This window comes from Anguilla rostrata, chromosome 7 (genome assembly GCF_018555375.3).
Source record: "Anguilla rostrata isolate EN2019 chromosome 7, ASM1855537v3, whole genome shotgun sequence".
Classification (NCBI taxonomy): Eukaryota; Metazoa; Chordata; class Actinopteri; order Anguilliformes; family Anguillidae; genus Anguilla; species Anguilla rostrata.
Window position 1 is genome coordinate 43,812,866 of NC_057939.1, and position 20,787 is coordinate 43,833,652.

A 20,787-nucleotide genomic window follows, 5' to 3' on the forward strand; every position below is an offset into this window, starting at 1 on the left:
AGACACACACTGGTGCCTCTAAATAATCCCTTCTGAAAACTTGGTGCACTTCAGGCACCACACAAATTTGTGAAAATATCCCTGCTGTTTCCCTTTGAGAAACCTACATCTACCCTGTAAGATGTCTGTAAGCATGTGTATGTAGACACCCTGCAGATGTGTATAAACGTGTGTATGTAGATACCCTGCAGATGTGTTTAAACGTGTATGTAGATACCTTGCAGGTTAATGGGGGCATCGCTGTGCATTTCCTTAATTCGAGGCCTCAGTTGACACTTGGCATCTTTGATCTTGAAGCGAGCTTTCTGTTTGATGGGTGTTGCCACGATTTCTGATGAGGGAGACAGATACTGCTTTAGACTGCTGTACCCCTATGGCATTTGTAAATATATAGGGGTTTTTAACTGTAGCAACAAAGAACTTGAGCAAGTCCGTAGCACATTAACAGCTGTACTCTGTCTCCCATGATGCACAGCACCTGTGCAGCTCAGCATGAGGTCAGTAGCGTTCCTCTTCTGGGGAGATTTCCCAGGCTGCACTGGTGTCCCACAGCTGAGGGAGTAGCCACTTTCAGAGTCTGAAAGACACACACACACAAGCACACATAGAGGTGAGACAGACAGTGCCATTCAAACTGACCAATAGCCTCCTCTGTCTCTCTAAAGCTGAGGACGGGGTTATGCTACTGTAATTTAAGTGGAGAACACAGCCGGTCACATGACTCATAATCAGACACCAGCGAAGCCGGTTCCTGATACTCAGCTTCATTGCACAGGTGAACTGCAATTACAGCTTTTGCTCAATAGAGGCCAGCAAACGGCAAAGAATGAGCTCCATTCCTGGTGAAACCTCGGCAAGGAACTAAATCCAACCGAATACAACCTGCACTGGGGAGCCATACAATGACTGAGACACACCTGGTACAGGTGTGTGTGTGTGTGTGTGTGTGACTCACCTGTGGTGAAGTGGGCATTGGAGGGACAGGACAGGGCACACACCTCAGCGCCACCTGTCCTGGCGCAGGTGAGCTGGGCTCCAGGGGGGGTCTTACTGCCTGGGGGGCATTTAACCGTCTCTGAGGAAAAGCCAGGTTCATGTTACCGTAACAACCGAGGACCAGTGACCTCTGACCTCCACCTCTACACGAACTGACATCACGGTGACCTCACACCAGGGCAGGCCCACTCACACACATTCACACACACACACACACACACACAGATGCACACATACACACACACACAAGCACAATTACTTGCATTCATGGGTCGCTTACCGATGCAGTCCTTCTTGTTCCAGCGGAGGCTGTGGCCGGGGGGGCACACGCACGCGTAGCTGCCCGGCGTGTTCACACAGCCGTGCTCGCAGCTCCCGTTATTAACGCTGCACTCGTCGACGTCTGCCACGCAGAGCACAGAACAACCGTTATTAACGCTGCATTCGTCGACGTCTGCGATGCAGAACACAGAACAACCGTTATTAACGCTGCACTCGTCAACGTCTGCGACGCAGAGCACAGAACAACCGTTATTAACGCTGCACTCGTCAACGTCTGCGACGCAGAACGCAGAACAACCGTTATTAACGCTGCACTCGTCAACGTCTGCGACGCAGAACACAGAACAACCGTTAGCAACGCTTCACACACGCACACAGCGCGATCACAAGGCGGTCAGAATGCGTGCTGGTTACACGGCACCATTTATACACAGCACGACAGCCCTGTGGGTGTGGCCTATTACGTCAGGTGCGCAGGCGTGCCGCTCTCTCAGGTCACGCACCTCCGCAGTGCGTCTTCCCGTAGAGCGTGTGGCCTCTCTCGCACAGGCACTCAAAGCTGCCGGGGTAGTTGACGCACACGTGGTCGCAGGTCCTTTCGAAAGAGCACTCGTCGATATCTTGAAATTGAAACATGGAAATTGGTGTCAAAAGGTCAAAGGTCACAGAAACAGATGCAGCCGAAGGCTGGCTGGCAGCGGAGAACGTCATGCGACCGGAAACATCACCCCGAGCCCAGTGCGGCCTGGACTTCAGCAAGAACAGAGAGTCGACAGACCCCAAAAATCAATGGAGCTCCCAAATGACACTGATGGCCCACCCTCCCATGAGACAGCAACACTGGAGAAAACCCACATACTGTATTTTACACTTCATGCTTGTGAATAGGAGTTAAACTACGTGAGGTAAATGTGATTCACCCCCTGATCTACACCACAGTTTACAGTACTGTGTATCTCATGCACCACATTTTACAGTAATACTGTAATGTGTGTGGAAATATTTTCTGACAGGGAAAGAGCGTGCAAAATATAATGAGGTAAAGAGGACAGGAACAGCTGTGAGTTCCATAGAGACTGAGTTTGAACACGAAGCCCACTAATTTCTGGTACAAAATGGCCGCCATGCATCACCCAGCTGGGGACTACACATCAGCGGGGGTTGAAATTCACCCCTACACTGTGAATTGCTTTGAAATCCTGAGATGAAGGGTGCTGCATATATGCTCTTCCTCGGTGTGATGAATGCTACCACTGTGTGATTGACAGCTGTCGCTCACTCACCCTGGCAGCTCCTCTCGTCGGTCAGCAGCTTGTAACCCTTCAGGCAGCTGCACACGAAGCTGCCCACCGTGTTCCTGCAGAAGTGATCACATCCACCATTACTACGCTCACATTCATTTATATCTGCAGAGAGAGAGAGAGAGAGAGAGAGAGAGGGAGAGGGAGATCACATCCACCATTAATACACTCATCCATTTCTATCTGCAGAGAGAGAAAAAGAGATCACATCCACCATTACTACACTCACATTCATTTATATCTGCAGAGAGAAAGAGATCACATCCACCATTATTACACTCATGTTCATTTCTATCTGCAGAGATCACATCCACCATTACTATGCTCTCATTCATTTATATCTGCAGAGAGAGAGAGAGAGAGAGATTACATCCATCATTACTACACTCACATTCATTTATATCTGCAGATAAATCACCTCCACCATTACTATGCTCACATTCATAAATATCTGCAGAAAGACCCCCCGAAAAAACTAATTTAATACACTTATGGAGAACTCAGTGACACAGGTAGGCCAGGCCAGGATAGGCTAAACTAAGCACAGCTAATCAAGGCTAGGTTAGGTTACGCTAGGGTAAAAAAGCATAAGCTAGGTGAGGCTTGACTAATCTAGGCTAGGTTAAGTCAGGCTGGGCTATGCTAGGCTAGCTACTCTGACGTGAGAAAGGAAGGAAGCACTTAATCACACCTTATAATTTGATCGCTCACAACTGCACCGCCATGGGGTGATGCGCTAACCAAGCAGAAGCATCTTTATCGAGGCCACTCTAATTAAAACCACAAACACTCAGAAGTTATAACAAACTCTCATCCATTCGACCAGGACAGACCAATGGAACAGTGACTGAAGACCATCTCAAAAAACTAAACTAAAGCAGATCTTAAGGAGTAATAAGTCAATCTTCTGCAATACAGTAACCATTCTGCACATAACTGTGACACCATGGCACCTCTGGTTTAAATTAATAAATATACACAAAATGTTCATATGAGAAACTCTTAAGACAGATACAACTAATGAAAATAAAAGCATTGCCTCTCACGTGCTTAAAAACAAGCAATCATAAACCTATGTAATGATTAAGTCCACTACAATACACATTTAATAAGGAAAAACTCGCGATTGATGGAAGCTTGTGGATGTTGCATATGTTTAAATGAACTTCCAGTAGCATTGTCCATTCAATGTAATCTAATCTCTCTTCTTGTGGGTTAACCTGTTAGTGTGGGATAATCTATAATCACTTAATCAAAGGTTATTTGTATTCAGTTGCAATCGAGCATATATTGACCATCCCTTGGACAGCCACCTAAATACTGTAATTTGTAGCTGTACGCCTACCCCAGAAGAACAGTCTACTGACTGATTAATTACAGCCTTTGCAGACTGCTCAATCAATAACTGATCAATAACAGTGATCAGTGGTGCCTTGTTAAAACTGTGATTTCCACGAATTATCCACAAATTAAATCAGTTAATCCTTCCGACTCTACATTCAACAAGGGCAGAACTAGCACATTCCCTCTGAATCTCCACTAAAAACACAGTGACTTTTCCCCAACCGTTCCCCTTTAGCTTCATGTAAATCAGCTGTTTATTTCCAGAGAAATCTGTCAGAATATGTTTGGAGCTACAACAGATGCGATGCAGAGGCGGTATAAGTAGTTTCAAACAGCACATTTTCCCCTCAGGGACAGAAGACACTGAGGAGGAAGATATGGTGATGAACAGCAGCCTTCTGAAAGACTGAAGGACCAACGGAGGACAAATCCTGATGTGAGTGTGTAGGACCGCTTTTCTGTTCCTTTCAATGAAATGTCACAATATCAGCGATCATTGTGCGGTGGTTATTCCGAACGCGCTCGTAAAATCCACTGCGTGAACTATGCCAGCAATATGACAGTGACACGGCAGCGTCGAGGGCAGCCGGACCTCACAGTTTAAACAGCTCAGACGCCCCTGTGTCTCCCAGCAGCCTCTGTACGGCCCTCTCCCAAACATTCACCACCTACCCGCTACATTCCCCCTCCACCTAACCCTCCTCACCCCTACCAACCCAAGCCCTCAGGCCCAAGGAAGAGCTGACTGTACTGTGTGTGTGTGTGTGTGAATGGGAGAGTGGGCCTGCCCTGGTGTGAGTTCACCCTGATCTCAGTCCATTTGGAGGAGGTCACAGGTCCATACAACCCCCCCTGTTAGCCACGGCAACCCCCCTGTACCAATCAGTGCAAATGTTCACCCTCTCACCCCTGCTCAGTCTCACTCCTTTAATAAACAAAGGGAGAACCACACCCTCAGCATAAACCCACCCCCCAGAAAACATTCCATTAAAATGTACTACACTACAGCAATAATGACAGGAACCATTGGGATTTGGGAATCACCCATCAAAATATGCTCAACCAATCACTGCTCTGCGTGATCTGTACCCACAGGAAGCGTGGGTGTTGATTGACAGGTGTTCACAATGACAACATGCAGTTGTTACAGGAACTAATTAACAATTCTCAGTTTACCTTCAGTGTTATGGCTACATGAATCGTACCTGGTGGATATGAGCTGTACCCCAAACAGACACTTGACCCCATTTACTACCGACAGCTAAACTCCCACCCCCCTCCCCCGGGGCTGTGAGTCACTGACTGTTCCCGGCTTTAGCCCCACCATATTTACAGCGCGCAGGCACATACCACCACTCACAAACCTTTTCATTTTACCGCCGGGGAGAGCCGGGGGTCAGATCGCTCAGCGCTGTATTTATTTAGCAAGACCCTCTGCCGCTTCTCACGAGGATCGCTGATCTGGAGCTCAGCTAAGGGGAACCGGGGTGTGAAACTGGAGCTTACAGATGTTGCTGAAGTTTGGGAGTAGCCGAGCGCTCAATGGGAAAGACAGCAGGACCGGAGTGTGTACGGTGATGGGGTAGCAAACACGCTTTATGGAAAAGGAACCGGCCACAGTGAAGATGTAGTTTAGCTCAACCTCAATTCTAACTCCACATACTCCCACTGTAAACATACACATACTTAAACGCACACATAAAAACTCACGTAAATCCACACGTGCACACACACATACATGCACACACACTGAAGCACACCGAACACAAGGACAAAACGTCACAGTAAAACACACTCGCACACAGAGACACACACGCTCTCACACAGAAACACACACACGTTCACACACACACGCACACACACACACCTTTGCAGGTTTTGCCGTCAGGTTGCAGGGTAAACCCCGCAGGGCAGCTGCAGTGTACCCCAGTGGCGGTGTCCTTGCAGGTCCTATCACATCCCCCGTTGTTCACTGCACAGGTTTCTGGGCACAGAGAGAAAAGAAAACGACATGCCATCAACAATCTTATAAAACACACAATTGTACATATTTACACGCTTATGTATAGTTTATGTTTTTGTGTGATTATGACAGCCTGCTTTTGCTGTTTCACCCACAAAAACATAATGGCCCCAGTATCATCCCTTTAAGTTCCCTAAGCACTCCACCAGGGCAAAATCAGTCAGAAAACAGTTATTATCGTATAGAAAATTCACAGTTTGGTGGTAAAAACGCTTAATTTACCAGTTAAGAGAATCTTAACACAATGAACAGCAGAACACTGATTGAGGGAGGAGCTGAGCTCTGTAGTCATGTGACCCAGAGGGAGGAGCTTGGCTCTCCAATCATGTGATCCACACTGGGAGGAGCTTAGTTCCCCCTTCATGTGATCCAGAGAGAGAGGAACTTGGTTATGTAGACATGTGAATCGAGGAGTTCGGTTCTGTAGTCTGTCATCTTTGTGGTCACTGAACCCCCTGTATCTCTCCCAGTATCCCTCTTTTTGGTCTTCTGACCTTGAATAGCAGTTCCAGCTTTACTCTAGGGTTAATATTTTGCAAGCCTCACGTCTAAGTCTCATAACATAACAATACTATGAGCCTGATCAGGCTGACATTCAACTGACCCACTGTGTTAACCAGCTAGGGTTTATAATTCCACATTAACAGATGATACAAAAATTAATTTTAATACAGATTAGTTTCACATCCTCTTCTTTTCGACAGCATTTCACTGACATATAACATTGCAAGGCCATAGTGTCTGCAATCCTGGAGGGCCACAGTGACTCCAGGATTAACTCCAATACTGAAGGGGTATAGTGTCTGCAGGCTATCTCCAGTTCTGGAGGCCTGTAGTGTGTTTAAATACAACATCTGCTGATTGTTGTGGCAGCTGTTTAATTAGCCAAATTAGCTAATCACTAAAGGGCTGAAACACATCAAAAATCACCTGACAGCGCCCCCTTCAGGACTGGAGGTTGTGATCCCAGCACTGGATCCAGATGTCCTACAACTCCAGAGCTGAATTTATAAAACGTATCAGGCTGAGATGAAGAGACATGATGAGTTTCCCTGAAAACAGCAGATCTAAAGAAGCTTCTTTTCAGCTCCCAGGGGTGCAGACCCAGAGTTCTGTTTGTCTGACGAGGACAGGGAGGCACATGACTGATGAGGTGTGAGGTCACAAGCGGACAGAGGGCAGAGGGTAAAGTAAACCACTACTAAATGTGAAGTCATCCTTTTAAAATAAACTAGACAATAAAACAATGAGCCATTCCTTGTTGCATGGAAACCGCAGTATGACAAAAAACCATTATCAGCACAATGTGTCACTTTCATCCTCGTAGTGCAGTCAAAATCATAAAGGAGAAAAGTATGTAAACAATATCCTTATAAGTGACAGTATCCTACAGAATAAGCTGAAACTGATAACACTAACATTTTGTAACTGTTTTCTCTGTGGCCTAGAAAGAAGAACAGGGTTAGTACACAGAAGTAACCAAAAAAAAGTTTCATAACTCGTAATTTTTTCAAACTTAAAACAATAAAATCACCACAAGACCTCCAGGGAAAGAAAAGGAGATGTGAAACAACCTTTGAGCTATTAACAAAAAAAAAAAAGATAAAATATAGCTTCAAGCAGTGATTCACAGGGTCCAAGCAGCATAATCAACAGTTGGCAAACACAGAGAATAGGATGGTGGACATCAGCTTTACATGCAGATGTTCCAACTGAGATTGTGGGCCACGCCACCAATTTCAGGATCCATCTGATACAGCAGGGATTTTTGAATATCTTCATGTTTGGATCTCTGTAGCGCTACGGTGTCATTGGACTGGGCTAAGCCTTTAGGGCTTGAGTCTTCACCTTACAGTCAATTCCCATGCCAAGTTGCAAAACTTAATTTGAAATGGTTGTGGAATAATGAGCATTTTTGTGATAAGCCATGCCCATTGCAACTTCATTGGGCTGTCACATGACCATATTTTTACATAACCACTACAAACGTAATGGTTAAAGGTGTGTGAGATGAAACAAAATAATAAGTTGCATGCAAATTGGTAAATTTTTGTAGGAGAAGAAGTGGGGCTTTAAGTGGGGCTGGGCTTGTGAATGTCAGAATATTGTCACATGCATTATAGCGCCACCAAGTGTTAAATCTGCGCCATAATGTATGGGATCCAAGAGTTCAGCCATCCAAATAAGCCTACCGAGTTTGGTGATTCTGGTCCATTACAGCTTACAGTTAATTGAGGTGAAACGAGAGAGAAAAAAAGAATCTTAACAAAAACAACAGAGTTCCAGCATCTGTGCTGCTTGGACCCCTAAAAAGGAAGAGAAGACAAGCACAAGTGTCATGGCAACAGACAGGAAGAGGAAGAGAGGAGTTACCCATGAGCAGCCGCCGTTTCACCCGCTTGTCCACATCAGCTAATGACGTAGCATTGAGCTCAGAGCTCTCAACTGCAGCCTCATCTCTCTCTAGAACACAGGTGAGAGGGACACAGGGAGCAGGAGGTTAATGAGGAGTCCATCCGTACCTTCCCCAAAAGACAGCCCAAAGCCAAGAGGCTTAAACCCCTTAATTCCACCCTTTCCCCGCAAGCCTAAAAAACCCCACAAAACTTTTCTTTGTCATTAACCAAGAGGAACGGGGGGGAAAGGCTAAACTTCAACAACGACTTCCGTTCATCAGAAGAGATGGATGAACAGATGAGTGCAAGATGAAGCACATGAGTGTAGAAGCGAGGGAAAAGGTGGGTAAAAAATGAGGAGGGACGAGAGAGGAAAGGGTGATGAGAGGAGAGGGGAGGAGAAGGTGATGAGAGTGGAGGTAAGGAAAGCGTGATGGGTGAAGGAGAGCATAATGGGGTGGAAGAAAGGAGAGGCGGGGAGTGGAGTTCTGTGTTAAAGCAGTGTGAGTTGCGGAACAAAGTGACTCACAGGAAAACAGATGGAAAATAGTCAGATGGGGAAAGAATAAATAAAAAAGTGTGTGGGTGATAGAGAGTGTGTGCATGTTCGTGTTAGTATTTGTGCGAGTGTGAGAGAGTGTGTATGTGCAGATCGGGGGTGCTGCAGACAGGGGGGCAGTTTTTGGCCTGTACTGGTTGCCTGTTTGTCTACAGAACACACTGCGACTGGGCTTCAACAGCCAATCAGGAAACAATGTTACAAAGGGAGGGGCGGGGCCACTGATGCACAAGTGCCACAGTGGACCAATCTGAAGGGTCTGAGCGGGCCATAATCACTGGACATCACGGTGGGAGATGGTTCCAGTCCTAATGACCAGGCTGGACATTCAGGCACCTTGTGTTTGCAGATTCAGGCTGGTGGGGAGTTCTGGGATCGATCAGGCTGCAGTTGAGATATCTGCTCTAATCAATCCTGCATAGGATTTTAAAATGCCTCTCTGCTCAGACAAGACAGGCAAACATGAGCCATCACCAGCATGGAAACAGTTAAGCATATAGAGAGAGAGAACCACATACAAATACACGCGCACACACACACACACACACACACACACACACGCACGCATGTACACACGCACAAACTTTTTTTTATGTGCCACTCCCCTCCTTCCTTAATCATTCCATCATTCCTTTACCTCTTCATGAAGCTGGAAACGAAACCAGGTTTCAACCATTTTCTCTCTGCTAGCAGAGCGATGCTAAACTCTGCTCTGTGCTGTACAGTGTCTGACACCTCACGGAACACATGGCAGTAAGTGTTTTCTGTTCCTGAGGGGAAGAATGTGCTGTTTAACTTTGAAACTACTGATACAGCCTCTGGATCACATCTGCCGTAGATCCAAACAAATTCTGACAGCTTTCTGTGAGGCTAAAAGAGACGAATAAGGGCACAGTTCACTGAAGCTCCATGGTGCCTTGGAGCCTTGCCTTGGAGTCATTCGTAGCAATAGAGTCAACAGTATTTTATTCACCCAACAACAATAACACTCACATTTATTTTCCCTCATCTTTAATATCTCTCATTGCCAATATTCAATCTATAACAATAATAATACTCTTCTCTCATTGCTATTATTCACTAATAACTAATATTTCTCACCTCTCATTTCCAATAGTCCCTCATCTCTAATATTTCTCATCGCTGATATTCCCTTGTCTCTAATATCTCATATTGAGATGCTCAGGTGTGAGATTTTCTTCTATCAGAAGGTGTGACTGTAATGGCACAGGTGAAAGGGTTGGAGTTCTGGTCCGGAGTTCTGAACTGTTCTGTGCGGTTTTGCGGTTCTGCTGTCTGAGTGTGAAGTTCTGCGGTTCTGCAGCACTTACCAATGCAGGTTCTGCTGTCTGAGTGGAGAGCATAGCTCTGGTGGCAGCCACACACAGGCCCCGCCTCTGTGTCGTCACAGGTGTGTTGACAGCCCCCGTTTCCATAGTTACAAGTCACTGGTAACACAAAGGTCATGTGTGAGGAACTTAAAATAATGAACAGAAATCACGGCAATTAATAATTGTCTGATAAACCACTCTCAGTCCCAAATAACTAAACTATATGAAATTTAAAAGTGTATTTAACTTAAAGCCCTTAATATTCCCTCCATACCTATTGAGGAAATATGCAAATAGACATATACAATATTAACATAAACAGTATTTCACAATGTCGCTTCTCAATCACACTGCAACCCAGAATACAACTGAAATTTCCTTACCTGACCAACTACAGTTAGCGCATATTTCAGTCTTGAGAAAATAATGTGTTCAAGCAAACTGACAAGCAGCATGTTCCAAATTATACCCTTCAGCCAGGTGTACCATATGCTATATATCATATACCAGAAAAAACAAGCACGTATTGTATATGCACATAAGCACTACATACACATGCAGTCTCTCTGGTTCTCGGCCAGTTCGAACCCAGGTCTGCATTCACAGGCCACGCCCCCCTTGGGAGCCTCTTGACAGATATGGGCACAGCCATGGTCTTTATTCATACAGTTCATCCCATCTGAGAGAGAGAGAGCACAGAGAACAAGTCTAGGTTATCGCTAATTGGCACCTGAAGAGGTGGGAGAGAGACTGAATAAAAACATATTGTCAGCTTGCCAGTTTGAGGTAGTGTTTAGGAAACTGTGAATGAATTTTATAACATTGTAACCAGATGGAGGATGTGGTTGCTTCCTCACAACAACTTAGAATCCAGCTGTCCAAATTAGGCAATGGCGAAGATGATATGATATTATATGATATTAGTGGTACAGAGCTGGTGAACCTACAGAATCTGTGACAGAACTTTCAGAGTTGAGGATAGAGGGCAGAGCATCTGGCGGTGCCTATAGAATGTGTGGCAGAAGCTTGCAGGGGAGTTGGACAGGCAGGACACTGACACACAAAGTACAGACACTGACCGGCTACAGGGCTACCTGCGTGGTACAAATGCAACATACAAACCAGCAAAGCATGAGCACACAGACAGATACTATAATAAACAACGCGCATCAAGCAAACTAAAATAATACAAAGATTAAACAGTTCAAAACACCCCATTAGGTTTAACCACTGCAGTAGGCATGTCTGCACTTTTGCCTGGCGAGCAATCCCAGCAAGCTAGCGTGCTATATCAAAACTACACAATCTGTTAGTCGTTAAAAGACAGTTTACGATTACATACATTTGGATTCCTTGACATACACACAATAAAGTAACTGAGAAGTTCACTTGCATATAGACTTCCGGCAATATCTTCCAAAATACATATTGAAATCTCCTCCCATTCGTTGGAGACAAAGAGAGGGTAATTCTGCACGTATAACCTGCAATACATCATTCAAGCTTGATGCATCCACATCCACATGGCCCCATTCTCCTCTAGATTTTAGCCTTTTATAAATGCCTAGGTTAGTGGGAGGGAAATGAGGAAAACCTGATCAATGCTTATAATCATTATTTAACGAACACCACATGAAAAAAACAGAACGTAGCACACCAGCAGGTTTAGGTTTTATCCACAAAATCATCATTATGAATAAAACTTTGGTGTTGTGCAGACAGTAGGCCTTTATTTCTCTGTTCTCAGAGTGGTGACTAACCCCCAGAACATTTCACCTCTTGGGTTGAGGACTTGCTGTGAAAATTTTTGCAGGTGCCACACACACACACACACACACACACACACATCCGTACTGTCAGCATGATGTTTGCCAAATCCTAACTCAAGTGTGGAATTCTGATAAAAGCTTCAATGCACTGGCTTCTCAAGTTCATCCTGAAAGCTTTTACTGTACACTGAGCTTCCAGCACCTGAGATTCCCAGTACTGGCCCAAGACTATTAATGCCCCTAAAGCATTACTACCCCCAGGCCATTAATGCCCCAAAAGAATTACTGCCCCTAGACCATTCATGCCCCTAAAGCTTTAGTATACAGTAAAATTCCCAGTGCTAATTCAACTCTAACAGTGTTAATTCAACGCCACCAGACTTGGTTCTAAAATGTAATCTGTTAGAGTTGAATCAACACTGTTAGAGTTGAATTAATGCTGGGCATGTTAATGTGTACCCCAAGACTATCACAGCAGAGACACAGTGTGGTGGTGCGTATTAGAAGCTGAAATAGGAACAGTGAGAACCACACCCCTTCCAAACCCTCCCTCTACTAAACTCCATTTTAATGAAACCCTGCCAGTTTCTCTCTGTACTGCTATAGTACTCAGCCATGGCTTTCAATGAGCACCTTTCTTCAGATGAGAACCTCTCCTACCACAAGCTTTCCATTCCTCTACACACACACACACACATACACACACGCACACGCACACGCGTGTGCATACATGTACACCCACTATACACACTCTTTATTTCACATACCATTTGCTTCAACCTACAAGTCACGTCAGATTTCCTCATCCAGCAACGCTTCTGGTGATGTCATAAATGTGGGCGGAGCAGGAGTGAGAGAGATGTTATAAAGTGCTTTATATCTGGTTTTGTTGCTCCTGTGTTTATATTTAAAGCACACACACTGTGACTGGGGGAAAGCTGGGCAGGAAACTCTCTGTGGCTTAACCCAAACCCAGCTGCCCATTAACCACCAAGGAAAGAAAAAAGACTCACATCTCAGATATAAATAACAGTGGTTTGATCAGCTAAGCTCACTGTGTGTGTTTGTGTGTGTGGGTATATGTGTATGTGTGTTTATGTGTTGTGTGCGCATTTGCGTATGTTTGTGTGTGTGTGTGTATGCATGTATATGTGTGTGTGTATGCGTATGTTTGTGTGCATGTATGTGTGTGTGTGCGCATGTATGTGTGTGTGGGTATGCGTCTGTTCATGTGCATGTGTGTGTGTGTGTATGTGTGCATGAGTGTGTTCTTGTTGACTGTGCTGTTTTATTTGTTTGGTGGCAGAACAGAAGTCACTCAGAGTGGTAACCGGTCACACACGCTAAAACACTTCCACTCACCAAAGTCAAATTCTCCCCTAAAAATACCCTGGAAAGTCTCAGAGAAAACCACAACCAATATTTACCCTGAGAAGACCAGTCGATTCCAGCCCAATCGACAGGGATGTTATTTCAAAGCTTTTCCTATGAAAAACAATATTTAACCAACGTATTTTTAAATGAAGGATTACTCTAAACTTGCAGGGGAGAGCCGAGGTCTGAAATAGCCCAGATGAGGTTTCAGAATGTGCCTTCATCCAGGTAGCATTAAGAGAATCCCGCCTTCTCCAGCTTTGGTGTGTTACACTTCCTGCTTACACTAATCTACCTGGATGGAACATTCACGTTTACCGCAGAGGTCAGGTAAAGGCCTACCCCTGACTGAAGCCAAGCACAGCTGAAAAACCTGAGAGATAAAGTATGATTTTGAAGTACAAAATGGTTTCATGCTTTGCTGAGATTATTCTTCCAGTCCGCTCATAACCTTACAGCACTATGAGCCTGACCAGGCTGCTCACAACCTAACAGTAATATGAGCCTGACCTGGCTGCTCATAAGCTTACAATACTAGGAGCTTGACCAGGCTGCTCATAACGTTACACAACTATGAGCCTATACAGGCTGCTTATAACCTTACGGTACTCTTCGCCTGGTTAGAATAGGTTGCACTGTTATTTCATGAGGTCTTCTGACATTTCTACAGTAAATATATTCCACGTCTAGAGTAAATATTCTTCTGGTCCTGAAAGAAGCCACTGGTTTGTATTCATTCCACAGACACAGCTAATCCTCTGTTGGAACTTTGACATCACTTCCTGTGCTGAGGGAGCACATGCGGGGGCCAAATTGTACCGTTTAAGTCAAGAAAAAAATATCTGGCATGCGTGAAAGAAGTCAAACAGAAATGTGAAAACTAGCAGCTGCTCAGACTCTTGATTACAGGGGAACAATTAAAGCTGTCAGTAAACAAGGCTCTTTTCAGAGAAAAGTAATGTTTCAAGATGATTGTTCAAATCAATTATTTTTGATTGACCTGAAATATAGAACTCATTCATTTACCTGACAAGCATCATTATCCAGGGTAATCAACAGAAATGAAAAAAGTTCTCAAAAAACCAGCAATGAAAATACACTGAAAACTGAGCTGAAGCTGAAATGGGACATCTGACAAACTCACCCTCAGGCGTGGGGATAACGAATATCTCAGACTCATCCTCAGCTGTGAGGATAATGGATATCTCAGACTCACCCTCAGGTGTGGGGATAATGAATATCTCAGACTCACCCTCAGGTGTGGAGATAATGAATATTTCAGACTCACCCTCAGGTGTGGGGATAATGCATATCTCAGACTCACCCTCAAGTGTGGAGATAATTAATATTTCAGACTCACCCTCAGGTGCGGGGATAATGAATATCTCAGACTTATCCTCAGCTTTGGGTATAATGTATATTTCAGACTCATCCTCAGCTTTGGGGATAATGTATATTTCAGACTCATCCTCAGGTGTGGGGATAATGGATTTCTCAGACTCATCCTCAGGTGTGGGGATAATGGATTTCTCAGACTCATCCTCAGGTGTGGGGATAATGGATTTCTCAGACTCACCCTCAGAGCGGTGGATGCAGGTGTGCTGGTTGTAGCTCAGGAAGAACCCCTCGTTGCACAGGCACTCGTAGCTTCCCATGGTGTTCACACAGATCTGCTGGCAGCCACCGTTGTTATCCAGACACTCATCTACATCTGCAGGACGAATCAGAGGGAAAACATGGTCAGAGAGAACGTGATCAGTGGGAGAGAGAGAGAGAGAGAGAGAACATGATCAGAGAGATAGAACACAGACAGAGAGAGACGTCTTGTACCGCTACACGCTTGGTTTCAGAATCTTTGGAAGGACAGGGTAATTACAACCATTTGTTTCAGGTATTTGCATTTGCATTTTTGTGCAAACCACTTCCCTTCAATGTCAACAAGGTGATTTGACCCATTGAAGAGCATATGGAGAAACACAAAGACCTGATGGTTTATTCCTGTTCAACACACAGTCAAGGGCTAAATCAGAGGTGATTTCAAAATGGTCAGTCTCCCAACACATGCTTTTTAAAAGACAACAGGAAAGCCTGATGAAATTGTGCTGATCTCCAGTGTTATCCCATCATAGAGCTGGAAAGAAATTCTTCAAGCAACTATTCACCACTAAGCGGCCAATGCTCACACCACTGACAGTGTGAAACACCACAACTGATCTACAGCACTCTCATAACCTATTTGCAACACTCACATAACCTTTCCACAACAATCTCAAAACCTTTCCACAACACTCTGATAACATTTCTGTGGCAGAGCAATGGTAAACTAGGGTTTCGGGACAATGTGAACATTGCATTTTCTTTCTGAATTTACATTTAGCAAATCTCAGTACTGTCAGACCACATAGAGAGAGAAGGAGAAACAGAAAGAAGGAGAGATACAGAGAGAGAAAAAGAGACAGCGGGAGAGAGAGAGAGACACAGAGAAAGAGGCAGGAGAAAGAAACCGAATGAAAGGGAAAGGGAGAGAGAGAGAGGACAGTGAGTGTCCTGGCTGTTGTCGTAGAGGAAGTGGGCGCAAGTTGTTTGGGTGTTTAGTTTACAGGTGCGGTGCTTTGTTCCCGCATTCTGGTGTTTGGCTGGCTGGCTGGCGCGGCGCTCAGTTCCTGTGTTTGGGTTTCGCGCTGAGGTGGCACCAGCACCAGCCCGCCAGTGAGGTCACGGCGGGGGCGGGGAGAACGCTACAGAACTGAGGAGCCCTCCGGCCGGGTCAGGCCAGGTGCCCAAATCCCACATCAAAGCCCGTTGTTCTAGTTCAAGGTGAGGACACCTCAACAAACACGTGGTATCCAGCTCCGCAGGCTGCTGGAACTGTGTTGGGTTAATGTTGGTATAATCAGTACTTTACACACAGTTTCATAAAAGATAATATAGCTGCTATACTCACTTATTCTAATCCTGTTACAGTACAAGATCTGCACCAGATTGAATGACGACTGTCACCAATGCTCTAGACTCAGCAGATACACAGCTCCATATTCTTAACATTGGTACTTCTGTTTCCCAATCATTAAAGCTGAAGCATTTCACTTTCATCAATGTTTTATTACGGGTTGTGATCAAGTACAATACTGTGACACTGGATACTCAGTTCTGCAATACAGCACCAGAAAGTCCTGTTACGAACCAGAACCTACTGTAGTTATGAAGCTGAGAGGACAGAACAAATGCAGGTATTATGGTGAGTCTATAGAATCAATGGAACTGATTGACAGGCAGCAGGGAGTGTTCCCTTTATGACATCACAGCCAAGGCTGTGAGGAGACTGGAAGTTGAGGGACCTGATAGGTTTGTGGAAAGAAAGCCATTTTGAAAGTAAATGAGAGCCAGACTGTATGACACACTGTAGCCATTTCCCCTCACAGATTCCAAATGTAAGAAATGTTTATGAAATGTTGTGTACACATTGCCGGTTCACACTTTCAGGCAAGAGTACCAGATCAAAAGAGTGCTGGAATGAGCTGTGCTTTTGAGCGTTCTTCTCAACTGCCTGTGTTTACATACTGTGCGGAGAACCCACTGTTCTGGGTTGATCCGAAGTTCAGTGTTTTCTTGGGCATAACTGCTCAGTATAATGGACTCAAAGGGGGCAGCATATGTGGTTAGAGCCTCGCTTGGGAGAAATTTATGTCAGCAGGTATCCATGACTCATCGCTCACCAGTGCCCCCCTCTGTTCAGTCAGACTCCCGCTCTCTGCCTGCACAGGCTGCATATGATGTGACCTCCTCTGACTCAGTGTCTGTGTGAGCTAAACTGGACTGTGGAGTGAAGAGGCGACAGAGGAGAGGAGGAGTGTGCATTTGCCTACAGCACAGCAACACTACCAATAACCGTGTAAATCCGTGCCATTAAGAAAAACATGAATGTTTCGAGTTGTACCAATGATTTTTTTCCTCCAATTAAAACTGGACAACCATGAGAGAATTTATTCAGGGGCTGATTCAGGGGCCAATTTTTGTTTTAAAGTTTCTGTGAACCCAGAAATCACCTGTTCTGGAGACCTGACTGTGCTCACTTTGCAACCACTACTGGGCACTAAGTTTTCCACTGAGAGTATTTTTCGATATTTTAGTATTGTCCTGTTCCAGCCAGTCATGCCCCAGTACTGTGAACAGGGTGTGCCAACGTCATGGAGCTCCCACTTGAGTTTCCCTGATTCTTTGTCTTTGTCATCACATATGGCCACTTGAAACGCACTTTTGTCTGGAATATGATTAAATATTTATTGTAGTGAGTCTGTTTCCCCAGTCATTTCCGTTTTTGTTGTTTTCTGCCCATGCGCTCCGTGACTGTGCACAGACTGTAAATGCTGTCCCTTCCCTCCCATCACCTCTCATTCCTCTGCCCCCTGAACTCTGCCAAGCTTTACTGCTCCCAGGGCATCGATCCTGAAACTACAGCACCTTTGCTTTGTTTGATAAGGCTTCAGGCTGTGCAAATGTTTATTTGGACCAGTTAGAAAATGTACAACACATCAGAGAGAGAGAGAGATCATGAAAAGGAGAGAGAGATCATTCATGAAATTGCATTACAGTTTACATTATGTAATGTGTTACGAGAGAGAGAGAGAGAGAGAATTTGAGAAGCAAAAACAGTGTCTACAGTACAACTTGCCACTTTGAGGTAGTGGTTAGGACACTGAGTGAGTTCAACACTTTTGTAACTAAATAAAGGATGTTGCTGACACAATTCCTGACAATCCAAAGAAAGGGAGATAGAGAGGGGTGAAAGAGTTAGAGAGAGAGAGAGGGAGCGAGAGAATTTTAAAAGAAAACAAACTAGTACCAGCCCCAGTCATTCATAAAAAGGGCCAAATTATCAACATATTGGACCCAGCTGCCTTCAGGATAGAATAAATAAATAAAAAGTTTGAAGACAAAGGGGGAGCTATAGCACATATCTTTTAATCACAGCCCCATTAGCTAATCTCAAATCAGTTAAGTTTCTAACTAGTTGATATGAAGCATCTGGAGCCCTATGGAATTACTTCCTACACACGCTGAGACAGACGTGACGCTTTATGTCACGCTTTTATTTTTGTTCTGTTCTTATTTCCCCTTCATTCAAAGCGCCTGAGGTCTCTGCCCATCATTCCTGGGACAGAAGGAAAGTGGTAGGGAGGGAGAGAAGGACAGCGAAGGAGAGCGAGGGGAGAAGAAAAAGTATGAAGGAAATGAGAGAGTAGTAGTAGCTTTTTGTAGTTTCGACGGTGATTCTAATTCATAATACTGTTCTATTTTACAGTGTTTGTAAATTAATCACCCCACCACTCCTCATCATGGTTGGCTGAATTATTGTAGTACAAATATACTATTTTATACTATAAACATATTTCAGGGAGATGCAATGAGTGAGGGGTTACAACTTTGTTTAATTAGAACTGATTGTGTCACTAGTCGCATAATGAACATTCAATTACATCCTGTTGAGTTGGATTCCAGTGCTTTCTTTGAAGCTAGATTTAGACTGTCAAAGGAAATGCACATCAGTTTGCGGAAAGAAAGGAGGTAATTGCTATTAAGCCACAAGTAATATGCAACCCCTTTTCCCACCAGGACGTACTAGACTCTGCACTTTAATTAATGGAGGGGCCACATGGCTGTGACACAGATGTGGGTGTTTACCACGTTTGCGCAGACGTGGGGGAGTGGGTGGGGGGGTTTGAGGGAGCACCCCAAGAGGGGGCAGCAGGATTTTGTCAACACCTCACAGATTTTGAATGCTGCTGTTTCTGAAAATACCACTAAACTCCAAAATAAATCTTTTTCTTCATGTGTGAACAGCCACAATGCAGACATCTAACAAGTGAGGAAACATCTGCAGCTATTTAAATATAAATATTTAAATATAAAGGGTAAGGGCGGGACGGTCACGGACAGGACAACAGGGAAGGGGGCCCTGGATTTTTATGATATATATTAGAAACATTGATAACTTTCATTGATAATTGACAACCATTGAAAACTTTCTCACTTAGTGTGCTAGTGTGTTTTTATTCACTTCATACTCAAGCATAGATCAGTGCAGTGTGGACACCAGCCCTTCTCAGCTCAGTTAGTGATTTCATACCAAATGTAGTCAAAAAGGGCAAGGCACAAGTGGGCGGTGACATTGTGGGTTAACCAATCAGGATGTAGCTGCTTGTAGATTCCACTGAGACATTAGAGGAGGGGGACCCCAGTCAATACACCTACAAGCTCACGCTGTGCTTGTTTCTGAAACCATGGAAACAGGGGCAGAGGGATCTGCTTCATACTGATGTGATGAACACACCCAACTCTGAAGTGCACCGAGTTCACATTACACAACACTGTCTGCTGTGTATTTTCAGCCGCAACACACGAAAACCAGTTAGAAAAGTACCATCTCCAATCATAAAGTAAAAACAACAATGAGCTCATCTCCAAGAAGTGAAAAACGCATGTACGTTTGATCTAAAAACAGGACACTCTTTTATTTAGATAATAACACGTACCCAGGCAGTTGTGTCCATCGTTCGCCAGGGAGAAGCCGTCGTAGCAGGTGCACCGGTAGTTCCCCGGGAGGTTAATGCACTCATGGACACAGCCTCCGGTGTAGTCATTATCACACTCGTCCGCATCTGACAGATATGCAAATGAGCTAATTAGTCAACAGCCAATGAGGAATGAGGGTGTGGGACAGGTGGAATATTTATCTGAAGCACAACAGTAAAATATCTGCAATTACTGACTACTGTAAAAGAAACAGAGGGAGAGGGAGCAAGAGAGAGAGAAAGAGAGGAGGAGGGGCAGGAGCGCATAGAGGGTGTTGGCTAGCCCCCCTGCAGAGTGGCTTCCTGAAACCTTGCTTAGGTGTTGACATGTGCCCGCTGCTCCCTGACAAGTTTCAAATTCAGCCTCCGCCATTTCCGCTGATTACTCGCGCGGCTCTAATCCTGCAGGAAATGGTCGCTCTGTGCGTCCCGCCACCTCGGGATTAGATCCATGCCCTGGGGCCCTCGGGATAAGGAGCTGTCTGAAACATGTGGCCTAATTAAAAGGCTCCTGTGCTGGGCGGAGCTTCCCTGACGCGACTGAACTTCCTGAGTTCCGACAGGTGCGAGGGGTGTGTAAGAGCAACACGAGTCTCCAGTGAACATACTGATGCTCCTGCTGAAATACAGGTGATGCTGTCACTCGAACAATGCATGGAATAGACTGTCGCTCAAACCATATATGTAACACATTCCCTGACGCATGAAACACACTGCTGCTCAAAACACGTATTGAACCACAGTCAAGTATGGGTGAGTCTAACTGCTTCTGAGACCAAGCTTAATTAAGAGGTCACTCCTTAATCAAAGACCATCACAGATAATGATGCCAAATATAAA

General features: G+C 44.8%; 1 protein-coding gene across 3 annotated transcripts in view; it reads right to left on the reverse strand.

Moving 5' to 3' along the window:
- The window catches only part of LOC135259789 (signal peptide, CUB and EGF-like domain-containing protein 1), a 29,887-nt gene that overhangs the window by 6,835 nt on the left and 2,265 nt on the right, over positions 1-20,787 (reverse strand). For 2 of the 3 annotated variants that reach the window (XM_064344528.1, XM_064344529.1), the window contains exons 3-14: positions 19,909-20,034; positions 14,952-15,086; positions 10,786-10,911; positions 10,233-10,349; positions 8,320-8,409; positions 5,791-5,907; positions 2,562-2,684; positions 1,782-1,898; positions 1,277-1,399; positions 956-1,075; positions 479-577; positions 218-331 (exon numbers count right to left, since the gene is read on the reverse strand). In XM_064344528.1, coding sequence (XP_064200598.1) covers positions 218-331; positions 479-577; positions 956-1,075; positions 1,277-1,399; positions 1,782-1,898; positions 2,562-2,684; positions 5,791-5,907; positions 8,320-8,409; positions 10,233-10,349; positions 10,786-10,911; positions 14,952-15,086; positions 19,909-20,034 — 1,407 coding nt within the window. The remainder of the gene's footprint in view (positions 1-217; positions 332-478; positions 578-955; positions 1,076-1,276; positions 1,400-1,781; positions 1,899-2,561; positions 2,685-5,790; positions 5,908-8,319; positions 8,410-10,232; positions 10,350-10,785; positions 10,912-14,951; positions 15,087-19,908; positions 20,035-20,787) is intronic. The other variant, XM_064344530.1, reaches the window with a different exon arrangement.